Source organism: Pleurodeles waltl, chromosome 3_1 (genome assembly GCF_031143425.1).
Source record: "Pleurodeles waltl isolate 20211129_DDA chromosome 3_1, aPleWal1.hap1.20221129, whole genome shotgun sequence".
In the NCBI taxonomy this organism is placed as follows: domain Eukaryota; kingdom Metazoa; phylum Chordata; class Amphibia; order Caudata; family Salamandridae; genus Pleurodeles; species Pleurodeles waltl.
Window position 1 is genome coordinate 410,635,973 of NC_090440.1, and position 25,262 is coordinate 410,661,234.

The following is a 25,262-nucleotide window of genomic DNA, read 5'->3' on the forward strand; positions in this document are numbered from 1 at the left end:
AAATACCGATGGGGGCTGTGTTCAGCCACGTTTAGCCCAACCTATCCTTCAGTGGTCACGGTTCCAGGTCCTCTATGGGTTGGGGTTGAGATTGAGGATCCGACCCCAACAGTTTTGGCAGTGCGCCTCTGCATGGCAGGTGCAGCTAGTGGGTCAGGTGATCATTCCTGAAGGGTTGTGGTCCTGACTGGACAGAAGCAGTTGCAGCCCCTGTCCGGTACTACTGTATTTTGCAGAGGCAATGCTGACTGAGTATTCTGCAAGCAGTTGAAGCCGCCTTCCGGGCTCGCTGTATTTAGCATTTGCATCCCCGACTGGACTTCAAGCAATCACACATTTGTGGTGTTGCAGTTCCTGCCAGAAACTGGGGTGAGAGTCTGGGAGGGTCACAGGCATCGGGGTCTGTACACAATGTTCTTGTGCAGTATACTTCTCCCTGGACACCTACCACTGCCGGTAATGCACTAGACCTCACTCTTTCCTGAACAGTTTCCCACTTGTATGCCCCTTTATGGCCCTGCAGGTAGTTAGGCTTCTAAGTGCTTCAGGGAAGGTGCACAGCTCCTCCAGAATCCACACTTAAGGTGATGCCACCTCACTTCCCTGAACTGATTGTTAGGCAGACACTGACAGTGTTTGCACAGTATTCCTTTCAGTACTCTGTATAGCAGGACTTTGGCATGGAACTGGAACTGGAACAAAGTTGGATAGCTTGGTTTCCACTTTAATACAGAACTACTAGAGCAGGGAAATCAGTCTACCGTTTCAAACAAGAAGGACCTGTCCAAACCAGTTGTACGGTTTAAGTGCTCTTTCCAGGCTATTCTCCAGACACAGCATTTGTGTAGAGTGAGGCTTCTCGCTGCACGTACCACTGGGGCTGGTCCATACTGACGAATTGACAACAAAGGTACAAAAGAGGTGTGAGGTTTCTGCACCTGGCTGTGATAAGCCCAACTGAAAGAGTAATCGGGGGAAGAGAAAAGGACAGGCTGAACCTAGAGCTTTCCTCACCTTTCACTGCAGTCTTTATCCCACCCCTAACATCCACGAAAGGTCAATTCTCAGGAAAACTGACTAGCATCTCTTTGCTAAACACATTGGTCGTAAAATGACAGAGGCAACCCTCTTGCCATTTATAATTTTAGTGGCTGGGTCGTCTTCTTCCAGCTACAGGAATGCAAGCAATACATTTCCACTGTCTAGGAGTACACCTGCACTATTTATCTTGTGCTAGACCAGGCCGGGGTCTCCATAATGGATCCCACTGGCTCCCACTACTCCAGCTCACTCACACCATTCATGTATTACACTTGATACAGGCAAACATGCTTGACATACCTTAAGGATGTCAAGCAAGCATGTGAGCATGCACACAGAATTGGAACTTTACACAGGTGGCCAGAATGCCTCAATTCAAGTGAACCATATAAAAAGGTCGGCTCACATTATTAATTCTTGTATCCTAGAGATGCTGCCACCATTCTACGCTCTATACACATGACTGGGACAGTAGTCTGCTGTTAGTACAGAGGGCACACTTGATGCCCCCCTCGACAGGTACAAGACCACTTATAGTCAGGGACAAGCCTAGCCCTCTGCAAACACACTTAAATTAGGGTGGGGCCAGGGCCAAAATAAAAATCATGATAGTAGATATAAAAGCAGTTGGGCACTCAGAACTGGAGATTACACCACTATGTCATGCAGGGGAAACATATAACAATAGTCATTATTAGCTAGCTTAATAGGGGTTATTATCAGACCGTCTAGTCAGCAGGAGTGTTTTGGGTGCTGACAAAAAGCTCGTTTTTTGGGACTGGAACATCCGTGGAAGACCCCATTTTCATGAGGGCCACTTTGCAAATCAGTGCTTGTGAGGCTGCTGATGGTGGTGTGTCCATGGTAGTGGGTGTATGCAGTGTGAGATAAATGATTAATTTTAAATCCTCGCTACATAAGTGCATGTCAGTTTCCAGGATTGTGAAAAACACTTACTCAAAGAACTTCGGGCTATCTGTATTGTGTCTGTAAGTGTTAATAAATATCGCGTAGTCTTTTCCCCAGTATACCTTGCACAATGATGTAACCCCCCTCAGCTCCCTGCATAGTACCCATGGGCATAAATGATTTGTCCCTTTGCTCTACCATTATAACACCCCTAGAGTATGTGTTCCTTAAAGAAAGGGATCTGTGTTTTCGTTTTCCCCATATCTGTTTCAGGGATCAGGTGAAAGTCCTGAAGAAACGCTTTTGTAGTATGATGTCTACTTCTAGTCGAGTGTTCTGCCTACCTTCCGTGTTTCATTCAGACTCTCGATGTTCCAGGATAGCAGTTGGGCCAAAACGGTCTGTCTCAGATTACCTATGTATTCCCATTTTCGTCTGTATGTTCCTGGTCACTTGTTTCTTCCTTATAATTATTCTGTAATGTGATGCAGGGACCATGCAGGGCCTCGGCAGTATACCAAATTGCTTGCATTTCCACTTACCTGTTTACATCTGGTCCCTCCCCCCACCCACACTGAATATCAAAATGTGAAAAACTACACTCATCACATACCAAATAACTAACAAGTGTAACATTTCTAGTGTGGAAGTGAACTGCGCGGTACATGTTAGTCATAGCCAGTCAGACACTTTTAATTTAATTCTGTCCAGACAGCTATCTCAATAAACTCAAGAAATCTAGCATCCCAGGACACCGCCAACTGCCCATGTTGCTATATACTCGGGCTAAACAATATTTTTCAATAAATTGTTTCATAGAACAAGAAAGGTAAAAAAAAAAGCACAAGCATATCCACCTCCTAAATCGTCATATGTTCTCAGTAGCTGAGAATTGGGCTTCTGTGAGGATTGACTGTATAATCCATTGAACCGCAGAATGAACATTCAAGAGCCTCATATGGTGAATTTCTCCCCTCCTGTGGAAGCTCGCCCCTAAAGTATCATTCACTCTGTATGTGCTGTGACAGCTATTTAGACAATGGATTGTTTTTGAAAGCACCAAGTATAGTCACTCATAAGTGCCTTGGGAGCCACTTTAAAATGCGGCCATCTCTTCCGATAGCTCTGTAGGACCCCCTTACCACAAAGCCAACTGCTTACATACATCTCTGTGCAATAGAAGTGCTAATGAAAAAGGGTGCTATTGAAGAGATACCAGTTTATGGGTGAGGTCTTTATTCTTTCTAGTCCCAGAGAAGAACAGTAGATAACGGACCATTCTTCCTCTGCACAGCTCCAGATTCAAGATGATGTAATTGAAGCATGTCATCCCCCTGACCGAAGACCTGGTGGATAGTCGAAACTGAATGATGCATACTTTTACTCATGTTAACTTTAGTTTTGTGCTTCTCTCCTTTCTCACCTTTGTATCTCACTTCTTTTTTCTCTAAATACCTCACCTCTCAGAGCATTTAGTCTCTGTCTGTTGCTCTAATCTCTCCTCATTGTTTCTCTTCCATAGTCTCTCTCTCTCTCCTCTTTGATCTTTTCTTTATTTAACTCCTTTTATTCCTCTTCTCCCTTTCTGTTTTTGTTCTCCCTCGTCTTCCCTCTCACTTTCTTATGTGTGAATCCATCACCATCTGTTGGTCCTCGCCAAATACTACTCCTTTTATTTTATTTTTTTATTTATTTAAAAAGAGCAATTTTTATTCAAAGGATCTGTAAGCATTCACATGTGGCAAAATGGCAGCGAGGTACCCGAAAGAAAAAAAATATGATACAGTCATGATGAGTGGAATAACCAGGTTTACTGTAGATGCTTGGAGGTCAGTTGAATATATACATGAAGGTATTCCAAGTATGTGGGGCAAGTACAGAAAATGACCTGCCATCAAGATGATTTTTGTGAAATCGAGGAATGTTTTTTGAGGCTTTACTGGCATAACAAATGTCTAGCTTGAGTATATATAGGCAGCTTCGAGCCAGTGGATTTTGGAACCTTCCTGCACAGCGAGTGATGGACAATACACAAGGCCTTCAACATCACACGCTTGTGGGAAGATATGGGTAGATAGTGTATCTTGTGTAGAATGAGTGACAGTGGAAGAAGAGCCAGTTGCCATTTCTGTTATAGGCATGGGTTTTGTGTTGGTGACGCTCTCTGACAAAACCCTGGGGTAATAGATTTTCACATTGATAGTCCTTGTTAACTTTTTTGGAGAGGTTGAATAATGTTTTGCCAAATATGTGTGTGTGTGTGTAACCTAGTGACGGTCGCCACTAGGTAGTTATAGTTAGGACCTAGTTGCTATATGAAAAGCGTTTTTCATTTTGCCAATAACGTTGGCGCTGTTTGATGAATCTTCCCGAAAATTTCCAAACCGATACGACGCTCACTTCAGCGGCTGTCTGGAAAGTTTTGGGTTGATCAGTCAATCGGTGGCCTAAAAAAAGGGGGGATCTCTAATTGCTTTTTCCCCCATGCATTTTTCCATAGGGATTTTGAACAGCATAGCGGCCGAACCACTGGGCGGAATTACACCAAATTTGGCAGAAAGGTAGCTCTTGATTCAGAAAGTGCCCTTCTGTTATTTGGTGTATATTCGGTCCGTAGTTTTTGAGAAATGAAAGAAAATCCAAATTTGGGAAACATATTCGAAATCAGTGCAGGGACCTGCCTGTCAAACAGCTCTCCCTCACTGCGAGCAGAAGTTTCCTCTATTTCCCTGTCCGCCAAGATGCAGGCAGTGAAACAGAGGGAAACGGTTGCTCTCACAGACAGAGAGCTGCATCTTTAGCAGCTCCCTCTCTGTGACAGCAATGCTGGCTCCCACAGGAGGAGGAGAGCTGGCTGAGCCTCGGGGTGATGGGGCCCCCTTCCAAAAGAAAATTAAATATTTAGGCCTGGCCCTAGGGGATGGGGTTCCCGGGGCTGAGAATAGCCTGGGATGGAGGGCTGCACACACAATTTGCATGTGTCTGTGAGTGAGTGACACTGTCCAAACATTAGCTACAGTGCATGATGTGTGTTATTCTGAAGGACAGATTTTTTCAGCAGGAAAGAGAAAAGAGGGAGAGGAGAGAGGGACAGAAACCCTAGGATAGAAGGGGAGGAAAGATGGCGCAAGGGCAATAGTTGATGACTTTGGAATTGGGATACTAGGTTCAAGTCTCAGCCTCAACTCAACAGCTTCTGATCTTGGTCAAATCACTTAAACTCCCTGTGCTGAAAATCTAGTGCTCGTATAATGTAATCTTGTGCTCATGTGAAGCACTCCAATGCCCTTGGCCAAGTCAGTGCTTTATAAAAGAGCAAAAAAACTGCCAAAATATGTGCTATCTGTATGTTACAGAGCCTTGCATCACCTTGGATATAATGTGTGTGTGTGTGTGCGTGGTGTTCAGAACCATAGATAGGTTATATATTTCCTGTGTGCATGTTTGAATGGGAGAGAGTCTTTCAGCACCCTAGATAGAACTTATTGTGGGTGTGCATAAGAAAGAGAGAGCAAGAGTTTTTCAGAACCATGGATATCAGATCACTCACCTTTGACTATTTCCCAGGTGCCAGACTGGTCTGGAAAAGTCTGCAATAGCTTTCTACTACTGGGTGAGACCAAATGTCCATCGTAGATCAGCACAGCGACTGCCTCAGGTCAAGGCATGACACATCATGGTGTGTCCTCTGCCAGCAGTTGCCCCAGAAGGCTGTCAAAAAGTGTAGCACCACACTATTGCGTGCTCTGAAGAGGGTCATCAGAGCGCCTCAAGGCAAGGTTGTGGTCACTATCAAGGGCCAGGTCCAGATCACCATCAAAGTCACCCCCATTCACCTGATGTCCCATGGTCAAGAGGAGACCCAAGAAGAGGAAAAAACACTCTTCTTGTCAAAGGTAAAAATCAGGTAAGTCCAGATCCAACTCGCCTCAAGCCCCATCTATGGACCCGGAGTTAGTGGAAATTTCCCTAGTGCCGTAACCTGTGTCTAAAAACTGGTGCTGCATTCTCTACCCCCACGTTCTCATTCCCAACTGGCATTGGTGCTCACATTGCCGGAGTACCCAGGGATGGTTTAGTCTTCTTTCAGGCAGGCCATGATGGACATCTTTAGGAGGGTGGTTGTCTCCTCTGGAGCGCCCTTGGGCCCCATGAGACTGGTCGCAGGCTCATACATCCTCATTCTGGGGATGCCTTTAGTGCCATATGGAATCTGTCTGGCACGTTCCCCATGTTTTGGGCCAAAATCTGGGCCTCAGCGTACACATTTATTTTTTAAAACCCTGCCGCAAAGATATTGGAAACGAGGAGAAACATGACAGTACATCTGTTCTGCTGAACTGGTTGCAAAGTCTACCTGTTAAAATATCTTATGGGGGTAAGGCACCTGCTGCAAAGATCTGTGTGTGCCCAGTAAATCTCAGGAAATAATAATAACCATAATATAACTTTTGCGGATAATACATTTGCTGGAGAAACCAGTTTTTTCTCTAGTCCCCGTTTTGAATCAAGGTAACATAGAGGGGGTTAATGTGCCTGCTTCAAAGTACATCATCTAACTGCAAATGACAGATTTGTATTACATGTCGCTAGGTAAGTGAGCTACTGATTTTAACACAGAGATCCTTTTTTACTCACAGTTCATAAATGGTAATTTTTCTAATATATCAATCTATGCAGGACATGCGACTCCTACACCATGTAACCCTCACTGTCTTATGTAACACATTTTATACATTGATCGTGTCTGAAAATTACCTGGACAAGTTCAGCATATTTCAGTGGGGTCCACTGTGAAAATAGTGGGTGGACGCTATGTACCTGCGTATACCCCCAACTTTTGCCCTGCCTAGAACCAGTCCGTCCCCGGCGTTGGATGCGACTCTGCAACCTAGCCCACCGCCATGTGCAACCTCACCTTTGGCGTCGACAGCAGCACTGCCCTCTGCGGTGACAGAAGCATCTAAACCTTCTCCTGCATCCCTATTGATGGTGAAAAATCATCGCTCCAGAAGAGAGATTTGCTGCCTTCTGTAAGAAGTACAGTACACTACGTGCCACAGTGTGGCTCATTCTGATGTCCACTCCCAAGGTGGCGACTCTGGCTGCCACTCTGGGAAAACAATACAACTTAGTAACAAACATATTCTTGATAACTGGTGTTGTGCCTGTGAGCTGCTATTTGAGGGGCTTCTTCAAGAGCTGGTGGGCTGCCATGATCCAGCTAAACCTCACAAGCCCTTTCTGGACTTGGCCTCTTGCACTTTGGGGATGAATGGAACACTTTGCCAGGGCTGATTTTTGTTTCCAGTCGGGCCAGGGCATATGCGCCATAAATTGCATGTTGACTAAGATTTACCCTAGGGGAGTGTGAAGTTGTCAAAGTGTTCTCCCCACATTTGCATTAATTATTTTTTTGCAATCTTTATTTAGTATCTTTCAAATAAAAAATCACATTGTATATACACCACCGTATGCATAAATAATGGAACAGAAAGTATTGGAAACCCTGAACATGCCGAAGCGGCAGGAGTCTTCGGTACACACAGTCTAGGAGGCAGTGGTTCTAAATTCAAGGACATTCCTTATCTGCACTTTAGCCCTGTCCATAGACTCTCCCACATTTCTTACATAAGCATTCAGTTAGGCGGAGGGGATAATAACACTAATGGGAAACAGTAGAGAATAAAACAAAACCACAAACAGAACAGTGCACAAGGGGACGTTGTAAATGTAAAAAAACTAGAAAAATGTTGTTAGCTCTCTATTCTTTCACGTCTATCCCAGTATAAATTAGTCCTTCGATAAATCCCCTTTTTGAGCTCTCTCTCCCACGAGGCAGTAGAACTAGAAGCGGAGTTCATCTGGCCCAGTGACCCTTGCATTGTAGGTCTATGGGTCACCGTCCACCTATATCCATAACTAAGGGACTGACACCCTGCTCTAAAGTAAACCTGTACCCCTACCACTCTGTGGGCACCCCGCAGTCGAATTTCCCATAATACAAGTGGGATCATTACTGGTAATAGTGGCAAATACCAGCCACCTGAGACTCTTGACAAATCCGGTCCAACTATCCTCGGTTACTGCTAGGCTGTGGAAGAGACGAAAGGTTCCCCAATTTGGTCAAAGAAGTCAATCTGGTCATTTGTCCTATAAATGATCCTTTTTTAATCTACTATTTGGTTATTCTCAAAGTCAAGATAGTTACCACTGTAGTCGCCATCCATCCCCTCCTATGCTTTGAAGGGACTCCACAGAGATTGGAACGACTTCCCTCAACACATCAGAGCCTCCTCCTCACTTATTGTGTTCTGATGGAAGCTGAAGACCTGGCTCTTTATATAAGCACATTGGGACCACTCACCTACACACCTTTCCATTCCTGGATACCATCTCGGGTGATTAGTGCACTATACAAATCAACCTAAAATAACACTATTCTCAATACTTTTGCAGGATGGTTGCGTGGTGTGATGTTTACTGAGTGGCCGTCTTGGATTAATATCATGGATAGTGTACTATTATTCTACTACCACAAAGTGACCCGCACATTGATTCTAAAGTTGGCGACATGTTGGAACTTTAATACAGAGGAACACTATCTGCAATACCGTTTCAAGCGGGCCGACTCCTCTATATTTAATTTATTTCTTATTCCAAGCATATGCCTGCCATCTTTAGGTTATCTGTTTTCTTTTATCTACTTTTTTCTTTCTGTTTGTGCTGTATATAGTTGGTGAGTTTATGTATGGTTTTATTGTGGATGGGGAAGTGTGTGAATGCGAGAATGAGGAAGTTGGTGGATGAATAGATGCATACGTGCCAGAACGATTGAAGAGTGCGCATATAATGATGACTTATTAGTGCATAAAGTATCTTGTCACCGAAGAGACAGTTTCAGTTATAAGCCAAACCTATTGACATTGCCAATGTGTGTTCTTCCTTTGATTGACCTTTTCTTGTTTTCTTTCTCGACCCCACAAGCTTACACTTTTCTTTCATGTTACATATCTGAAAATCACACTACTACAATGCTTCTTTCCATGCCCTCTCTCTCTGCTTCATCTTTCAGGGCCTTCCTCTTTCTGTGACAAATCTTTCTTCTCTCACTTGAAGACAGGAGGAGTGTGCAAGCAGTCAAACGATTGGGGAGGGAGTGGTAGTGACTAACAGGCAGACGAGAAAATCCTAGATATACTTGTTTTCCTAAATCTGAATGCATTTTTGGGCCGGTGAACACTATTGCCTACATGGCTGCCGAATATGTTCAGTCTTTTTTAGCCTCCCCGTGTTTTTACCCCGAATGTGCTCTGCAGTGGGGGAGCCCACTGAAAATTCCCTCCTGATTATATGATGTTGATATCTTCTGCCTAAAGAGTTATAAAGCGATGCAGAGAAGGACAAGTGATAAAACTTATGGTTGATGAATTGACATCAAACCAAACGCTGCTCGCAGTGTAAGATGACCAGGTTCACAGCCGTTTACTGAAAAGTCAGCAAATGTTTAAGAGCGCATGTTAGAAATGGGGTCTTTGGTTGGCAGTCAGGTTACCCACTGTCCAAGCAAGGACCCTCACCCTAGTCAGGGTAGGTCACACACAATCCAAATGATCCTGTGCCCACACTCTGGTAGCTTGTCACTGAGCAGTTAGGCTTAACTTAGAAGGCAATGTGTACAGTATTTGAGCAATAAATCATGCAACAACACAGTATAACACCACAAAAATACACCACACAGTGTTTTGAAAAATATCTAATATTTATCTGGTTAAATGCAGGTCAAAACAATCAACATTTGACATGTTGAAATATCACTTCAGAGAATGATAAAAAGGGTCTTTAGTCTTTAAAAAGCAACAAGTGTCTCTTGCAAGCTCAAAGTACCTGGTTTGCGTTCAAATTCTCCTGCAAGGGACCGCAGAGGAGTAGATGCATGGAAAACGAGGAGGTGTGCGTCGGTTTCTACGGGCGCACACAGATGATGCATAGATAATTTTTCACACAGGGAAGGCTTTGTGTCGATTTCCGACGCACTGACTTGGATCCTCTTTGGGTTGTGGGGTATTTGGGCGCCCCGGGGACGATGCGGAGAAATCCTGGACGTGCAGGACGAAGTCACAGGAGCTGCTTCGATCTGGTGGGCGATGCAGGGAACTTTCTGTCGCATGGCAGGCGCTGCATCAATTCTTCTTGCAGGAATTAGGGCTGTGTCGTTCAGGCTCTGCTATGCGTCAATCCAGTGGGCCATGCATCGAAGTTCCAGTCACAGTGCTGGCACTGCGTCGATCTCCTCTTGGGGAGCCGGGCTGTATCGTTCTGGTTCGGCGTGCAGTGATTTTCTCACCGCAATGCAGGCTGTGCGTCGTTTCTGGAAGGCTGTGCATCATATTTTCACCGCACAAGGAGTTCTTTGCAGGAGGAAGTCTTTTTGGTCCTGAGACTTCAAGGAACAGGAGGCAAGCTCTATCCAAGCCCTTGGAGAGCTCTTCTCAGCAGAGCCAGAGGGCAGAAGGGCAACAGCAGGGCAGCAGTCCTTTGCAGAAAAGGAGTTAGGTGAGTCCTTTGGGCAGCCAGTCAGTCCCTCTTGGCAGGTTGCAGGGTCTGGTTCAGTTTTTCTTCACCAGTGGTATCTTGTCCAGAAGTCTCTGAGTTGGTAGGGTCAGAGGCCCAGTTTAAATACCCAAATGTGCCCTTGAATTGGGGGAGACTTCAAAGAGTGGCTTAGAAGTTCTCCAGGTCCCCTTTCAGTTCCATCCTGTATGCCAGGGTCCCAATAGGGGGTTTGGCAGTCCATTGTGTGAGGGCAGGCCACTGTCCTTTCAAATTTAAGTGTCATGCCCTCCACCCTGCCAGCCCAGGAAGACCCATTCAGTATGCAGATGTGTGCAGGTGTGACTGAGCATCCTGTTTTTGGGGTTGTCTGAGTGAAATGCACAAGGGAGCTGTCAACTAACCTAGCCAGATGTAGATAGTAAGGCACAGAAGTATTTAAGTGCAGAGAAATGCTCACTTCCTAAAAGTGGCATTTCTAAAATAGTAATATTAAATCCAACTGCACAAGTCAGCAGGATTTTGTATTACCATTTTGGCCGTACTAAATATGACCTTGTTACTCCTTTCAGATCAGAATCTACCACTCGAACAGTAAAAGAGGGTAGCCCTAATGTTAGCCTATGAGAGGAGCAGGCCTCACAGCAGTGTAAAACGAATTTAGGAGTTCTACACCACCAGGACATATAATCTACACAGGTATATGTCCTGCCTTTTACCTACATCGCACCCTGCCCTATGGGTTACTTAGGGCCTACCTTAGGGGTGACTGATATGTAGAAAAATGGGAGTTTAAGGCTTGGCAAGTACTTTTAAATGCCAAGTCGAGGTGGCAGTGAAACTGCACATACTGGCCTTGCAATGGCAGGCCCGAGGCATGGTTAAGGGGCTACTTATGTGGGTGGCACAATCAGTGTTGCAGGCCCACTAGTAGCATTTAATCTACAGGCTCGGGCACATATAGTGCACTTTACTGGGGACCTACAAGTAGATCAAATAAGCCAATTGGGAAGGAACCAATGTCACCATGTTGTAAGGGAGAGAGCATATGCACTTTAGCACTGGTTACCAGTGATAAAGTGTGGAGAGTCCTAAAACCAGCAAAAACAGTGTCTAAAAAGTGAAGGGAGGCAGGCAAAAAGTTCGGGGTGACCACCCTAAGGCTGTCGGGTCTAACAGCGCAGAAATACTGGAAGAAAATGTAAAGAGTTTGTCCGTAGCAGTGGAGAAGTTCTGCCCATTAGACAGGGGCACTGAATTTTGGGTACCCTATATAGAGCCACGCTGGTGAAGCAGAGTCCGAGAAGGTGTGTAGAAAAAGAGCCAGTTGCAAATGAAAATCAGCCCACCTCCAAAGACTTCACAATGACAAATACACATTGTAGGTATGACCTCTTTGTGCACCAGTAAGTGGGGCAGTAAGAGGTGTTACCAGTAGCGCACGCTTTAAACTGCACATTATAATTGGACAGGCCCTATTTGTCACTTCAGCGTGCGTGCGTGCAAAATGAGTAATACAAGATAATTGATTTTACTTGTAGATTATATCATTATATGTTGTAGAGCATATTTCCTTTAATCTGTTCATGATATTAGAATCCCATTAGTGTACTCACACAGTCTTTCCACCTGGAATTAAAAGGGTTGTCCTGTGCTCCTAAGAAAATGTTTCTTAAATTTATGTTGCAAAACATCTGCAAGGGGATCGGTTTCACCTAAGGAAGACTTTGACCAGTATGGCCTCTCCTATTTGATATTCTTTCTTACCTAACACAGTGACAAAACTGCTATTGTATTATTAGTGAAATTTACATAATGGAGAATCAAATGTAACCTACTTTTAGTCCTAGTTTTCTCACCACTGTAATATAATTAGGTGTTTGAGATCTTTCTCCTTGTGGCGCCCAAAATGAAATTGCTTTGATTTGTTACGACGCTGTATTCTGGATGCTCCAGCAACCAAGTTCCTTGTAGCACTTCCAGGTTCGGTTTATTTTATCTGTTGGAAAGTGCCATTCCTTTATTGTGTTTACTCAAGTCATTTACATACTTATCTTCCTCTCATGGTCAATACAATTTACATTGTGTATGGCTCTCATTGTGAACCACTGCTGAGAGTACAGGATACCGTGCCTGGTTAGTCACTGCTGCCACATCACATCAGTAGGAAAACAAAGGTTGTTGTTTTTCAACTGCTGTTACATTACCAAGAAAAACAGTAGCTTCACTTGTGTTTCCTTACCTCCCGCGGATTGCCAGATATCGTGCAAAGCTGCGGAATGGCAGCAAATGGTCTATTGTTTCACCTGCCTTCTCCAACCACTCTCGGGTCTCGCAGATCCCATTGGAAGCAAATGGCAGGGACCGATTCTCTCCCTCCGCCATCTGCTGTTAACGGTGTGTCTTAAGGATCCAGCCAAGCTAGTACGGCTCCCAGAGAGCTGCTGGCGACGGGGCTTAGAATGAGGAGTTGAAGGAAAGGTACAAAGGGTAATGGAGGATGGTGGCAAAAAGCAGGTATTTTCGTTTTGGAAAGGGATGATGAGGGAAATGCTGCGGGTGATGTGGTTGGTTGGTAAGATGGCAGGTATTTTTTTTTTTTTTTTTTTAATCAAGTGGTGGTCTGGGGGAGCAGGGGCCAAAGGGTAGTGGAAACGCTGTGCAGGATGGCAGGTTGTAGATTTTGTTCATGCACATAGCCGGGGACTGAGGGACGTGAGTTTATTATCCTAAATGGCTTGGCATCTTTTTCAGGAGAGATTCGGATTGCTGGGCTCAATTCGTGTGAATCCGAGGTGTTGACCTCTAGTGTCTCAGGGTTTAACTCTACAATTGGACCCACAACCGATCACCAGGTACCCTTGTTAGCAAGGACTCAAGGTAGCCTAGTCGAGCAGTCCAAGCCTTTCTCACTGACACTGACTTAGAAACTCAGCAGTCAACGATTATCAAACAACTATTAATAAACTACTGTCCAGCCATTATGTTTTATTAAGCGGAAAGTACTTAATTACTACTCACAGAACTAAAAATACTGTGTATAATTAAGGGGGCATTGTTACGGATACTAATGGGAGCTATACCTGCAGAATACCTCAGGGCAGTCTATGACAGTAAAGTGCATTGCCCCGTTGACTTACGAAGGGGGTCTCTGTGGCCCTATTGGGCGTTCTTGTTTTTCAATTCACTCACAAATTCCAATGATTACTTAATCCCACCCACCCCACAGCCACTTCATCTGGGTTCAGTGTCACAGTACCTAGCTTTCTGGCTTACTTCATACATTGCTTTGTGTGCAGAGCACACCTTTTGGCACCCCGGTGGATCACCACTACCTGAGTCCTAGCGGTGATGTCCTTGTGCTGGTTAGGTCTCTTCACAGGACTTGTAAGTTTTCACTTTTACTTAAACTGCGACCGCCGTCCGATTCTCCCAACCCCTGGATGCTTCTTGGCTTTAAGCACCTGGCTTCAGAGCTCGATTTACCTTCAGCACCTTCCAGTTGAGGTGTTGGTGCAAAGATAGCTTGAGCTAGACACACTTCATGGGCCTCGTGCCTCATTTTTGCCAGCTCTGAGGTAGGAGTGCACACTGCCCAGAACCATGCAGGGGCCGTTTCTCCATCCCAGCAATCTCCTTTACCCTTCACTGTTGATTAGAGCAGAAGAGGATGCTGCTTGACAAAATCTTCACTCTCATTGCCTGTTTGATATCACTTGTTGAATAATATTCTTAATGCTCGCAGTTACTCAACTATAGTTCTGTAAACTGGGCACGACTATCATTGAGAGCCAGTGTTGTGATTACTGGATTCCAACACCAAATATTTACTTAACAGCATTGAAAAACAAAAGTTATTATTCTTCTACTTTTATATTTTGAAAGGGAACCTTTGTGCCCCTGGTGTCCCACACTTCGCATATATCTTGAGAGTCCCTAGCAAACTGGCGAAATGTCAGTTGACGCTGTTTATATAATTTCCCTTTCCCATCTCCCGGCTGTCAGTAGACCAAGGGAGGCAGGGGAATGCGGGTGGTTCTGTCTCAGTCAACCACCATCTCCCATTTCTCCAGACACCTTAAAGTGACTGGGGAATCCCCTCCATGCTGTGCAGCTCTTTCAGAGACCATGCTATTGTGACTATGGGTAGGAAACTGACGGTAGTTTTTTTTTCTAGTGGGAAGGGTGAAGAGGAGAGCCAGGACTCCGAGTCAGGATGTTGGATGGTTCTCCTCTGACAATGCTTTCTCTGTAGTGCTGCTGAACGGAGTAGGGCAAGACGAGTTGGGGGAATCCTGCATAATATGGCAACTGTGATTAAGGGGGGGTGTTTTTCACTTTAGAGGTCTGAGCTATATCATATATACAACTCGAGCTTCACTCTGTATTTGATTTCAACATCTGTGGTTCACAATCTATAATTACATGTATTCTAATGTTACTATTCTTTAGTGACCCATTGCAATCACTTGATCTCTGTATAATGTAACAGGTACAGCCCATGGAATGTGTTTTATTTGGCACAGAAAGGTCACAGAGGAGAGTTAAATGAAGTTTCCTTATATTGCTACTGCCCATCAAAATAGAATGAAATGGAAATATATTTATAAAGGGCAGAGTTCAACCCAAAGGTGTCTTTGCGCTGCAAAAAAACACTAAAAAGACTGCAAAATTGGTGTTATTGTTTTTCACAATCGAAACTAGACTTCATATCATATTTTGTTGCTTCAAGCAGAGCTACAAAGTTGTGTCTTGTACTTTCTTAATGGAATAACTACATACCTATCTGATTATGTAATGCTTTGAACAAAATTGCCCTTAGCTAACATTTGACTTTTTTTTTTCTCCTCCATGTATGCTAGGCTGCCCAAAACCTGATTGTCTTAGCTCGCGAGGATACTGGCGCAGAGAGGATTTTTCAGAGTGATGGAGTGAAGTTGCTGCTGCGAATGCTGGACACAGGGAAGACTGACATGATGTTGGCAGCCCTTAGGACACTTGTTGGCCTGTCATCTGCTCATCAGTCAAGGGTACTTGTCACTAGGTTGCTAAATAATCTTTGATCTTTCAGAAAAATCCTTGGGCAGTGTGATTCTAGGTTCAAACCAGAATAATAAAACATTGTTCATTTATGCATGGATTGCAGAATGCTGAAGGATAGATATCGTGAGAGTTTGGGCTCCATCAGAATATGTCTTGGAGATCTTTGTGACAATGTGTTGTCTAACAGAAGGATGGCTGATGAGTATTATTATACTGCATGTTTAACAATTAAATAATGTGGCTAGTAAAAAAAAAAAAAATGAAACTTTTATGTAAACTCTGCCGTAAAGTTGACACTCTGGGCCTCATTACGACCTTAGAGGAAGGGATTACTCTGTCCTAAACGTGACAGATATCCCTCCCGCCGTATTACAAGTTCCATTATATCCTATGGAACTTTTAAAACGGCAGATGGGATATCCGTCACTTTTGGGACATAGTAATCCCTTCCGCAGAGGTCGTAATCTGGCCCTCTGTGTCTTTTTTGCCACCTTCTTTCCTTTTTTGATTAAATTCCTTATTTGAGGGTCACACTCCAGAGGAGATGGACACTTGTTAATTTTTAATTACATATAAATACCTGTAATCTTTTCTTCCACACTCTCCTGAGGGGAAGGCATAACTGTAGGCACAATCCAAATCACATTCTTTTTTTCCCTGGTTGGTGAGATAAGTACAATTCTCACCTGGGTCATCTTCAAGTTTAATGTAAGTCATGTTGCAAATTCTGCTGTAGTGATTTAGGGCCAGATGTAGCAAGCAGTTTTGCCCATTCTGTGTCTATGGGAAAATGTGTTTGTACATATGGCCCTAATTTCTGTCCCACTATGAATATCTGGGATGGAAGAGAATGCCTAGGTTTAATTCACAGTGAGCTGTTTACCCTACTTAAAGAGATTGGCCTGCAGCTCTCTGCTTAGCTGAGCCAATTACACATGCTCCCACACATATGAGCATCGAACATCTGCTAAATGCAGAGCTAAACGATTATTTTTCTTCTGGAGCAGTGTCTGAAAGGGCGAAACTAGCACCAGGCCTCCAGAGAAGATGGCGATTAATACATTGGCTGTGGTCAGTGAGGTAGAGATATCTGGAAAATGTGTTTACTGGTAGACTAGGGAGTAAATGTGTCCCATTAATATGACAATCTAGGACTCAATAATGTGGTTGTATGTTTGGTCGAAGTCCTGCATTGGAAAGATGATTTTCATCTTTATCGAAGATCCTCTCCCAAAAGTAGAAGGACCTAGATAGTATGTCATTCCTACATTTCTGGTTTATTCAGGGCCCTCACACAGAATTTCATGAGACTCTCTTGGCAGGTACACTGATTTGTGGGTTGTACGGCATTAAAACACATGCAGTTATCAACACATTTTTTGCAATGCTTAACTTTACCATGCAGGTAAGACTAAATAAGGTAAGTAAAATATATATTGGCTTGCTGTAGGATATATGTGTGTTTGTGTATGTATATATAAATATATTACCTACTGGCGGTCGCCAGTAGATAGTTATAGTTAGGACCTAGTTTCGATAGAATAAGCGTTTTTGTTTTGCCAATAACTGTAGTGCCTCATGACGAATCTTCACAATTTTTTCTAAACTAATAAGACGGTCGGTTCAGCTGCTATCCTGAAAGTTTCAGAGTGATCTTTTAAGTGGGGGCTGAGAAAAAGGAGGGGGGGGTTCCAAAAACTCGTCTTCCCCATAGGGATTTTGAACACAACTAAGGCCCAAACTGCTGGACAGAATTACACCACATTTGGCAGAAAGCTAGCTTTTGGTCCAGAAAGCATGCTTTTTGTGATGTGGTGTAAATCTGCTCAGTAGTTTTAGAGAGATTAAAGGAAAAAGAAGTATAGATTTATAGAGACGCAGAGGCTTGGTGGATCCTGGGGACCTCATGCTGAGATCTGACTGGCTGCAAGCACTGCAACCTGGAAGTGCTGGCAGCCATTTTGGGACGCTGCATCAGCCGAGTTCCAAAAGAAAGCGTAAAAAAAACAAAAAGAAAAGGGCTCAGGGGTCAGGGTAGAAATACCCTGGCCCCCTAGCTTTGTGTTGGGGTCCCGCTGGGGCCCCACCAGGGCAAAAAAGCATTTTTTAAAACATTTTCTGTGAAATTCACATAAGATCTACAAATCTGCTAAAAAAAAAAAAAAGCTCGTACTCCCTTGCTTGTTATCAATTTAGCCTCCAGGGGCATGTGCTGCTGATTTATTATTTTTTTTTTAAAGGAGTGGGGTGCACAAGACCCCCCTCCTAAGGCTCATATGAGCCTCGGGACCACCACCTCCCCGGGGCTTGATTAATATTATGGAAAAAAAAAAAGAGGGGGGGCACGCAGACCCCTATCCTGGGTCCTTAATATACCACCACCTCCCCGGGCCAAATACATAATTTAAACAGGGAGGGGTGCCACACCGGCCCACCTCCTGGGCCATATATGGCCCCGGGGACCACCATCTGCTTGAGGCCTGCCAATCCAAAAGAAAGGAGGTACCTGCACGTTCCCCCCTCCTGGAGCAATTAATGGCTACAGGGACTGCCCCCCCCCATCCCCTAGGAGATGGCTGTTAGCTTTTGCTTGGTGGAAGCTGTGACGGCTCCATCAAGCAAGAGCAAACACTACTTCGCTTCCAGCCAGCAGGAGTTTTTGTCAGGTTCCCTGCATGCTGTAATAGAGGCAGGGAAACAGATAAAACGATTGCTCACACACACAGGATTTTAGCAGCTCCACGAGTGCTGGAGCAATGCCGGCTTCTGCAGGAGACAGCTGGGACTGTGGGGGCCTTCAGGCTTCCCCCTGATGTCCCCCTCAAAGCACACTGGGTGGGGCCTGGAGAGGGGGGCCGGGCAACGCACCTCCCAGTTTTGAAAATCTTACTGGGCCCGAGGAGGTGGTGCCCCCGGGGCCCAGAAGTCCTAATGGCCCCCCTCAATAAATGTAATTTAGCCCCAGGGAGGTGGTAGTGGTCCCCAGGGCATTTCCATGCCCCAGGAGAGGGGTCTCCATGCCCCCTTCCATTTTATTATGAAAGACTCAGAGAGGCGGAGGTCCCTGGGGCTCGTAAAAGCCCAAAGGACCGGGGGGAGGTTCCACACAGCCCCTCCAAGATTTTAAACAAGCCCCTGGGAGGTGGTGGTTCCCGGGCACAGAAGAGCCCTAGAAGGAGGGCACCTTATGTCCCCCTCCTTTTATTTATGCTGAATACCCCCAGGATCTGCCCCACCCCGGGGCTAAATTATACAAGCATGGGAAACCACGTTTGTGTTTTACTTTTTTTTTTTTCCGCAAAATTCGTGGACCTGCAGCAAATTTCACAGAAATGTTTGTTTGAATGCTTTTTTTTGCCTTGGGTGGGTCCCAAGGCACCAAGGCTTGGGGGTCAGGGTATTCTTTCACTGCCCCCTTTTCTTTTCTTTCTAAAGGCCATGTGTGGCCAGGCCCAGCGGCCAACCGCCACCACGCACAGCCAAAGGCATGGTGCAGGGTTTGGTGCTTATAGGGGATAGCTGCAGGGCCGGAAATGTGGCTAGGCCCTGTGGCCAACCCCTTGGCCATGTGCGGTGTAAGGTTAGGTGCTAATAGGTGGTTGGCCGCGGCCATGTCCTTTAGTCAACCCCCTGTCCTGCAGGATGGAAGGCCATACGTGGCCCGGTGTTGGGTGCTTATAGGGGGCAGGCCGCAGGGCCTTTGGCCACGCACGTAGGCCGCTGGATTAACATATGGTAATTAAATATTACTTTACATTACAAAACCCTCGAAATTCACTAAAAAAAAAACAAAGCTTACAGGGACGTTATAGTTAGGAAATAAAATAAAATACCTTAGAAGTTCACTAAAAAAGCAAAAGTTACAGAGACGTTGTAGTTCAGTTTAATTTGTACACATTCAGAGCCATAGAAAGTCAGCAGTTATACTTCACTCAATGAACTATCTCATACTCGAAGGTAACGATAACTCCTGCCTTCGCCATGCATGGTTAATTACCCCACATATTACATCAGTCATGACATCTTCTATGACATAATTGATTATATCACTGCAACATTTGCAATAAAATGAAAATAAATGTTCATGGCAGTGGCACGAGTTATAGTTACCTTAGGGCCTTAGTTTATTGAGATAAGTATAACTATAACTGCTGAATTTCTATGGTTCCTTTAACTTTTTTTGTTTGTTTTTGTTTTTCTATTTTATTTTTTAAAATTAATTTCTACATTTTTTTAAATTCTATTTCATATAGCGTCCATGCAACTTTTGATTGCTTCAGTAAATTAATATATATATATATATATATATATATATATGTCGTTTTTTTTTTTTTTGCGGGGGAGACATCCCAACCCCTTTCAATAATAAATATATTTCTTTAGGGGGTTAACCACCCCAGACCTCCCTTTATTAATTACCCCTACCACCCTATGCCTCTAAACCCTAAAAATATCCTTATCACCCAATACCCTTACCCACCATTAAAGCCTAAAAAAACCCTAACCCCCATACCTCTACCCACCCCAAAACTTTAAAAACTCCCTTGCAACCCCAGTATCCTTGCCCATCCCTAAACCCTAAAAACAGCCTTACCATCCTATATTCCTACCCACCCTCAAACCTTAAAAACTCCCTTCCAACTCAATACCCTTACCCATCTCTAAACGGTAAAAACACTCTTATCAACCTATACCCCTACCCACCGCCAAACTCTTTAAAACAAAAATACCTTACTACCCTATGCCATTACCTACCCCTAAAATAACCTTACCACCCTATACCCCTAGCACCCCTTAACCTTAAAAGCACTTAAAACCCAATACTCTTATTCACCCCTAAACCCTAAACCAACCCTTATCTTCTATACGCACCCTATACCATATCAAACTCTAAACTCAAATACAATATAATATATATATATATATATATATATATATATATATATATATATATATATATATATATATATATACATACACACGCACAGCCATATTTACCTCCATTATACTTACCATGCATGGTAAATGATGCATGATAAAGGCATTATGTGGTAATGCCTGTGTTGTAAATGCTGTTCCCCGATGTGTGCCATCAAAGGGTACCCCTCCCGTTAAGAAATGAGTCCTGCATTCTGTCAATAGGTTACATGTATTGCTTTGTTTTCACATCGCTTCCAGTGCTTAATTTGTAAAACAGTAAGTGGCGGTCCAAAGTTTTACTCAGAGGTCCGTGGCCAGCACTACGAGTGTCCAGTGTGTTGAATGCCATGGCTACGTAGTCTTGGTTCCACCTCATACTTCTTTCACCCACCACCAAAATCTACCTTCCCCTTTATCTGGCACATGCAGGTTGTATTTCATTCCTGCTTTCTCCTTTTGTCAATGCCTTCCTGTGCTTCTCTTCCTCCTCCCTTTTATCTCTTTCTTGCTCTTGGTGAAAGTCTGATGAGAAAAAAATAAGTGCCAGTCCCCAAAAATGAGTGTTGATTGGGCCCACTGGCTCTAATCAGGCACTGAGTGCTCCTACATATATGGCAGTCTTAAAGCACAAACCCTCCATCTGCAGTTCAGTGTGTTGCTAACAACAGTGTATCAAGGGGAAGACTATGGTCCCATTTTTGAAATTATGGGGAAATAGACCTTATTTTGTTTGATGCCCTAACGTCATTGGCCCTATGGTCTGTCTCTGTGCTTTCTGCTAGTGTCCAGTTTTGGCTTTATTCTTGAAAAGGTGAAGCAGCCATATGAAGGTCATGTTTTAGAAGCTACCCTTAATATGGCATTGATTTATTGGGATAGGATAGAGGAGCTGGTGAAACAAGCTGCAGAAGACATTCAGTGGTATGTTCCCTTTCGCCAGAAGCCTTTTCTGTAAAATAATGCTGTGTCCCTGTGAAGTTGAAATCTTTTGCCTGGGGACAGTGCAGCACTGATAGGCGGACTGGTGGTTTCAAACTGCCAGTCTATCTTTCAGTGGAGAGGGACTTTGAGGAGAGGGCATGGTTGCCCGCATGTGGGTGCAGTCTGTACTTTCACGTGTCAGTGATGGATGCCTGAGAGGTTCCTGTGTCCTCTAAGCCCTCTTGCCAAAGGGTGCAATTACTGTGAAATTATTTATAGGTGGCACTTAATTGTTGTGCCTCCCAGCTACCTGCTTGCCTTTGTCCCAGTTTGTGTATTAAGGTGCAGAGCAAAGACATTACATTTGTTGCATAGATGGCATGGCCCTATCCAAATGAGGAATTGCCCTGTGGAGGGACAACTGAAAAATGTTACCATGTGATACATATTACAGAGAGTGCTGCTCAAGTGTCTACTACTTTTGTAAAACTAAATAGTCCTGAAGTGTAAAAGATGGACACAAACATGCATTATGCCCTCGGGGTACTTTTCGTTACACTGCCCCTTGTGAATATGTGTAAAGTGCCAAGATCCCATGACTACTCTCTCATTGGAGTTAAAGGGGAGATTACATTTTGGTGGGACGGAACAAAGAGCTACTGATGCTTCCTCATTTTAGTCTTCACCTTTCATTGGACTTCTTCTGTGTATCCCTCTTTCCTTCCCACTGTGAAGTTCAAAATGTTTTTGTAATGTGACACTGCACAGCCATTATTACTGCCATTTATCATAGTGTGAGTATAAATTGGATGGATGACTGTACTGGTATATCTAATTGTTTAGCCATCATAAAATTCAAATGTTGCTGTGCTGTTCTTGAGACAGACAACAATCAGCAAAATGTTCTTCTATCCCAAAGTTTCAATGCTTTTTTGTGTTATAGACAATGGCAATCCTGAGTGTGGTGGGGATGGACAGGCTCAGTGCTGTGATGGGCGTGAAAGATGAACAAGTCTCCCTGGCTGCATGCAATCTGTTGCAAGTCATGTTTGATGCACTTAAGGAAAACATGCATAAAGAGTTTCGTGGAATGGGGGAAGCCATTGTCCTTGGTAAGTGCAATCTTCGAGCCATTGCAGGCCAAAGAGTGTGTTGTCTCTCAGTATGTGTGATGAACAGTCCTTGTATATGAAGGAAGCGTTGTTGTTTCAGTGATTTTGTAAATCATACTGATTTAGAGCATCTAGAGTTAATTGTTTGATCTTCGTATTCCTCCCTCGGATAGAGTACACGTTTTTGGTTCTATCCATTACCCTCCATTTACTTTAACTGTTAAGTAGACCTCTAAAAAAGTCTAGTTCACAAAACACGAAGGCGAGAGGGTTGATGAAGAATCTGTGTTTTGCTAGAGTATCCACCAGAAAGATTGTTAATAAAGGTAAGTAACTTGTTCTTTTGATGGATACTTCTAGCTTCAGATTCCTCACGATAGAATAGATACCAAAGCTGAACCTCTCCTAGTAGTGAGCCTGGGAACTGGCTTATACCAAAATACCTCTCTCAACGGACCTGGCTGTCGAGGAAGTAGTTCTTTGTCAGAGTATGAACTGCAGCCCATGTAGCCACCTGACAAATATCCAAGCCACATACTCAGCATGCTAGCACAGTATTAGCAGCCTTAACTCTGGTGGAATGAGTCCGTAAGCCTTTTGAAGGCTGTTCCTCTGCCACTGCATAAAAGATCTTTATGCAGAGAACAATCCATCGGAAGATAATCTGGTTTTGAAATGCCTTTTTTTTATTTTTTTGATCTGGAGAATACCACATAGAGATGATCGTCCACCTGGTATTTGCTTGTAGAATCAAGATGAAAGCTAGTACCCTCGTAGGGTCCAGACAATGAAGTCTTGCTTCCTCTTCAGATTGATGAGGTGGTTCAAAGAATACAAGAAATGTGCTAGCCTGCTGGACATGAAATGGAGTGACCACTTGAAAAAAGGAACCTTGGGTCAACATCAATTTATCTGAAATGTATGTTGTATAAAGTGAATGGACAGAAAGAGTCTGCAGATTTCTCATGTGCCTAGTCGATGTTAAAGTGATGAGAAAGACTGTTTTATTGAGTTTTACTTTTGGGAACAGGCCAAACTGGACAGTGGTTATACAAAAGGGAGAGAGACTCAAATATATAACTCCAGTAACGCAAAATGTGCACAAAAACACCTTCTCACACCAGCCCACCACCCAATAGCAAGTAACGATGTATACATGAGAGAACGTTGTGCAGTGTTGTTCCCTTTCTCCCTCCCGCATGTCCAAACGTTAGAATCGTTGCTTCATCCATCGATGAGCGCTCTGTGTGAACAGACTGCAAAATAATCCCCCAGTAATCCGCCCATCTCTGCCAAACCTTGCTGTGATTTTGAGGGCTTCCCCTGGCCTGGTACACCACAACCTCCAGGCCCATGCAGTGATCTAGTCCCCTTTTCCACACTGCCAAAGATAGGAGAGCCTGGGGTTTCCACTCCCTGGCGATATCTGCCGTTTATACCTATTGCCCCTAAGACCACCAGTGACATGGAGAAGAGTCAATTTCGGGTTCAAAGTTATTGTCCAAGAGAGGACTCTGCTGAGACAGGAGGTCACCCCACCCCAGAATTTACTCAGGGGAGTGCATTCCCATATTGTGAAGAGAAAGGAGCCGTCTGCCACCTGACATCGCAAGCATAGTTGAGATGCTCCACTCCTATGTGCCATAGGCGACATCTGGTGTTGTGGCCCTATGTAGGTATTTGAACTGTATGAGTTACAGACGTGCTGCGATAGCCGCCTAGCGGGCAATCTCAAAGCGTCCAGACCAGTTGTCATCCTCCATTGTCCCAAGGTTCTTCTCCCAGGATATTAGAAAGGCAGATAGTGTATGTGAGCGGTGCAGGATTAGGGTGTGATATAATTTGGCCAATTTATAATCTCATAGGTCTCCTGTGAGGAGTTTGCCCTTAAGGGGATTGTAGTCGGGGAGGGAGTCCTGGTTGCCTATGTAGGGGGCAAGAGCATGGCGAAGCCGTAAGTAGTGGTGCAGTTGGCTGCAGTGATAGCAAATGTCCTGCTGGAGCTCCTGGGAGGTCTTTGGGACTGTGTCAGACATTAATCACCCAAGATGGATATTCCTGTCCTGTTCTACTTCCCTAAACCCTCCAGCTGTGCCACCTGCCACAGCTCAGAGCCATGCCACAGCGGCGAGTGCTCTGTGAGCCTTCCCTACCATACCAATTGTCATAAGGAACTTTTCCATATAGACAATACTACCCTCATCGCCAGGGGAAGGTTGTCAAGCTTCCGCCCCTCCACCCCTGTAGAGAGAATCCAGCAGGGGAAGTGCACCCATTGCCCACTTCTCTGCTACGTACGTTGGGTCCCCCCAGTGATCACACCACCATTCATTAATGATGAGCAAATGAGAGGCAGAGTAATGGTAGGATAGGTCTGGAGCCGCAATGCCTCTTTAATAGGTAAATTGGAAGCATTTAGCTAGAGCAACGCGTGGGGTCCCCGTCTTCCAGAGAAATCCTATAAGTATTGTATTAATCTGTCTAAACCAAGATCCAGGTGGTTTTGTGATTGATAGAGTACTTGGGGGTGGGAGATCCTTTTACAGATAGCCGATTGGCCTGAAAGTGACCATGGCAGAAGGGACCCGGTCCATACCTCCTCCCTTATCCAAGCCAGGCAGGTTCCAGGCTTAGCGACCAGGAGAGTGTTGCGCTTGGCGTGACCAACACTCCAATATACTGAAAGCAGTGTGTCACCAGCTGCAGGTTTGGACCCCAGTCTATTGGCCCTGCGTATCTATTCACTGGGAACACTACCGATTT

The 25,262-nt window shown here is 44.4% G+C and overlaps 1 protein-coding gene across 1 annotated transcript in view; it reads left to right on the top strand.

Moving 5' to 3' along the window:
• UNC45A (unc-45 myosin chaperone A) overlaps positions 1 to 25,262 on the top strand; it is a 253,863-nt gene that overhangs the window by 47,225 nt on the left and 181,376 nt on the right. Inside the window, exons 6-7 of the mRNA XM_069222647.1 lie at positions 15,366 to 15,533; positions 22,331 to 22,499. Of these exons, the coding sequence (XP_069078748.1) occupies positions 15,366 to 15,533; positions 22,331 to 22,499 (337 nt within the window). The remainder of the gene's footprint in view (positions 1 to 15,365; positions 15,534 to 22,330; positions 22,500 to 25,262) is intronic.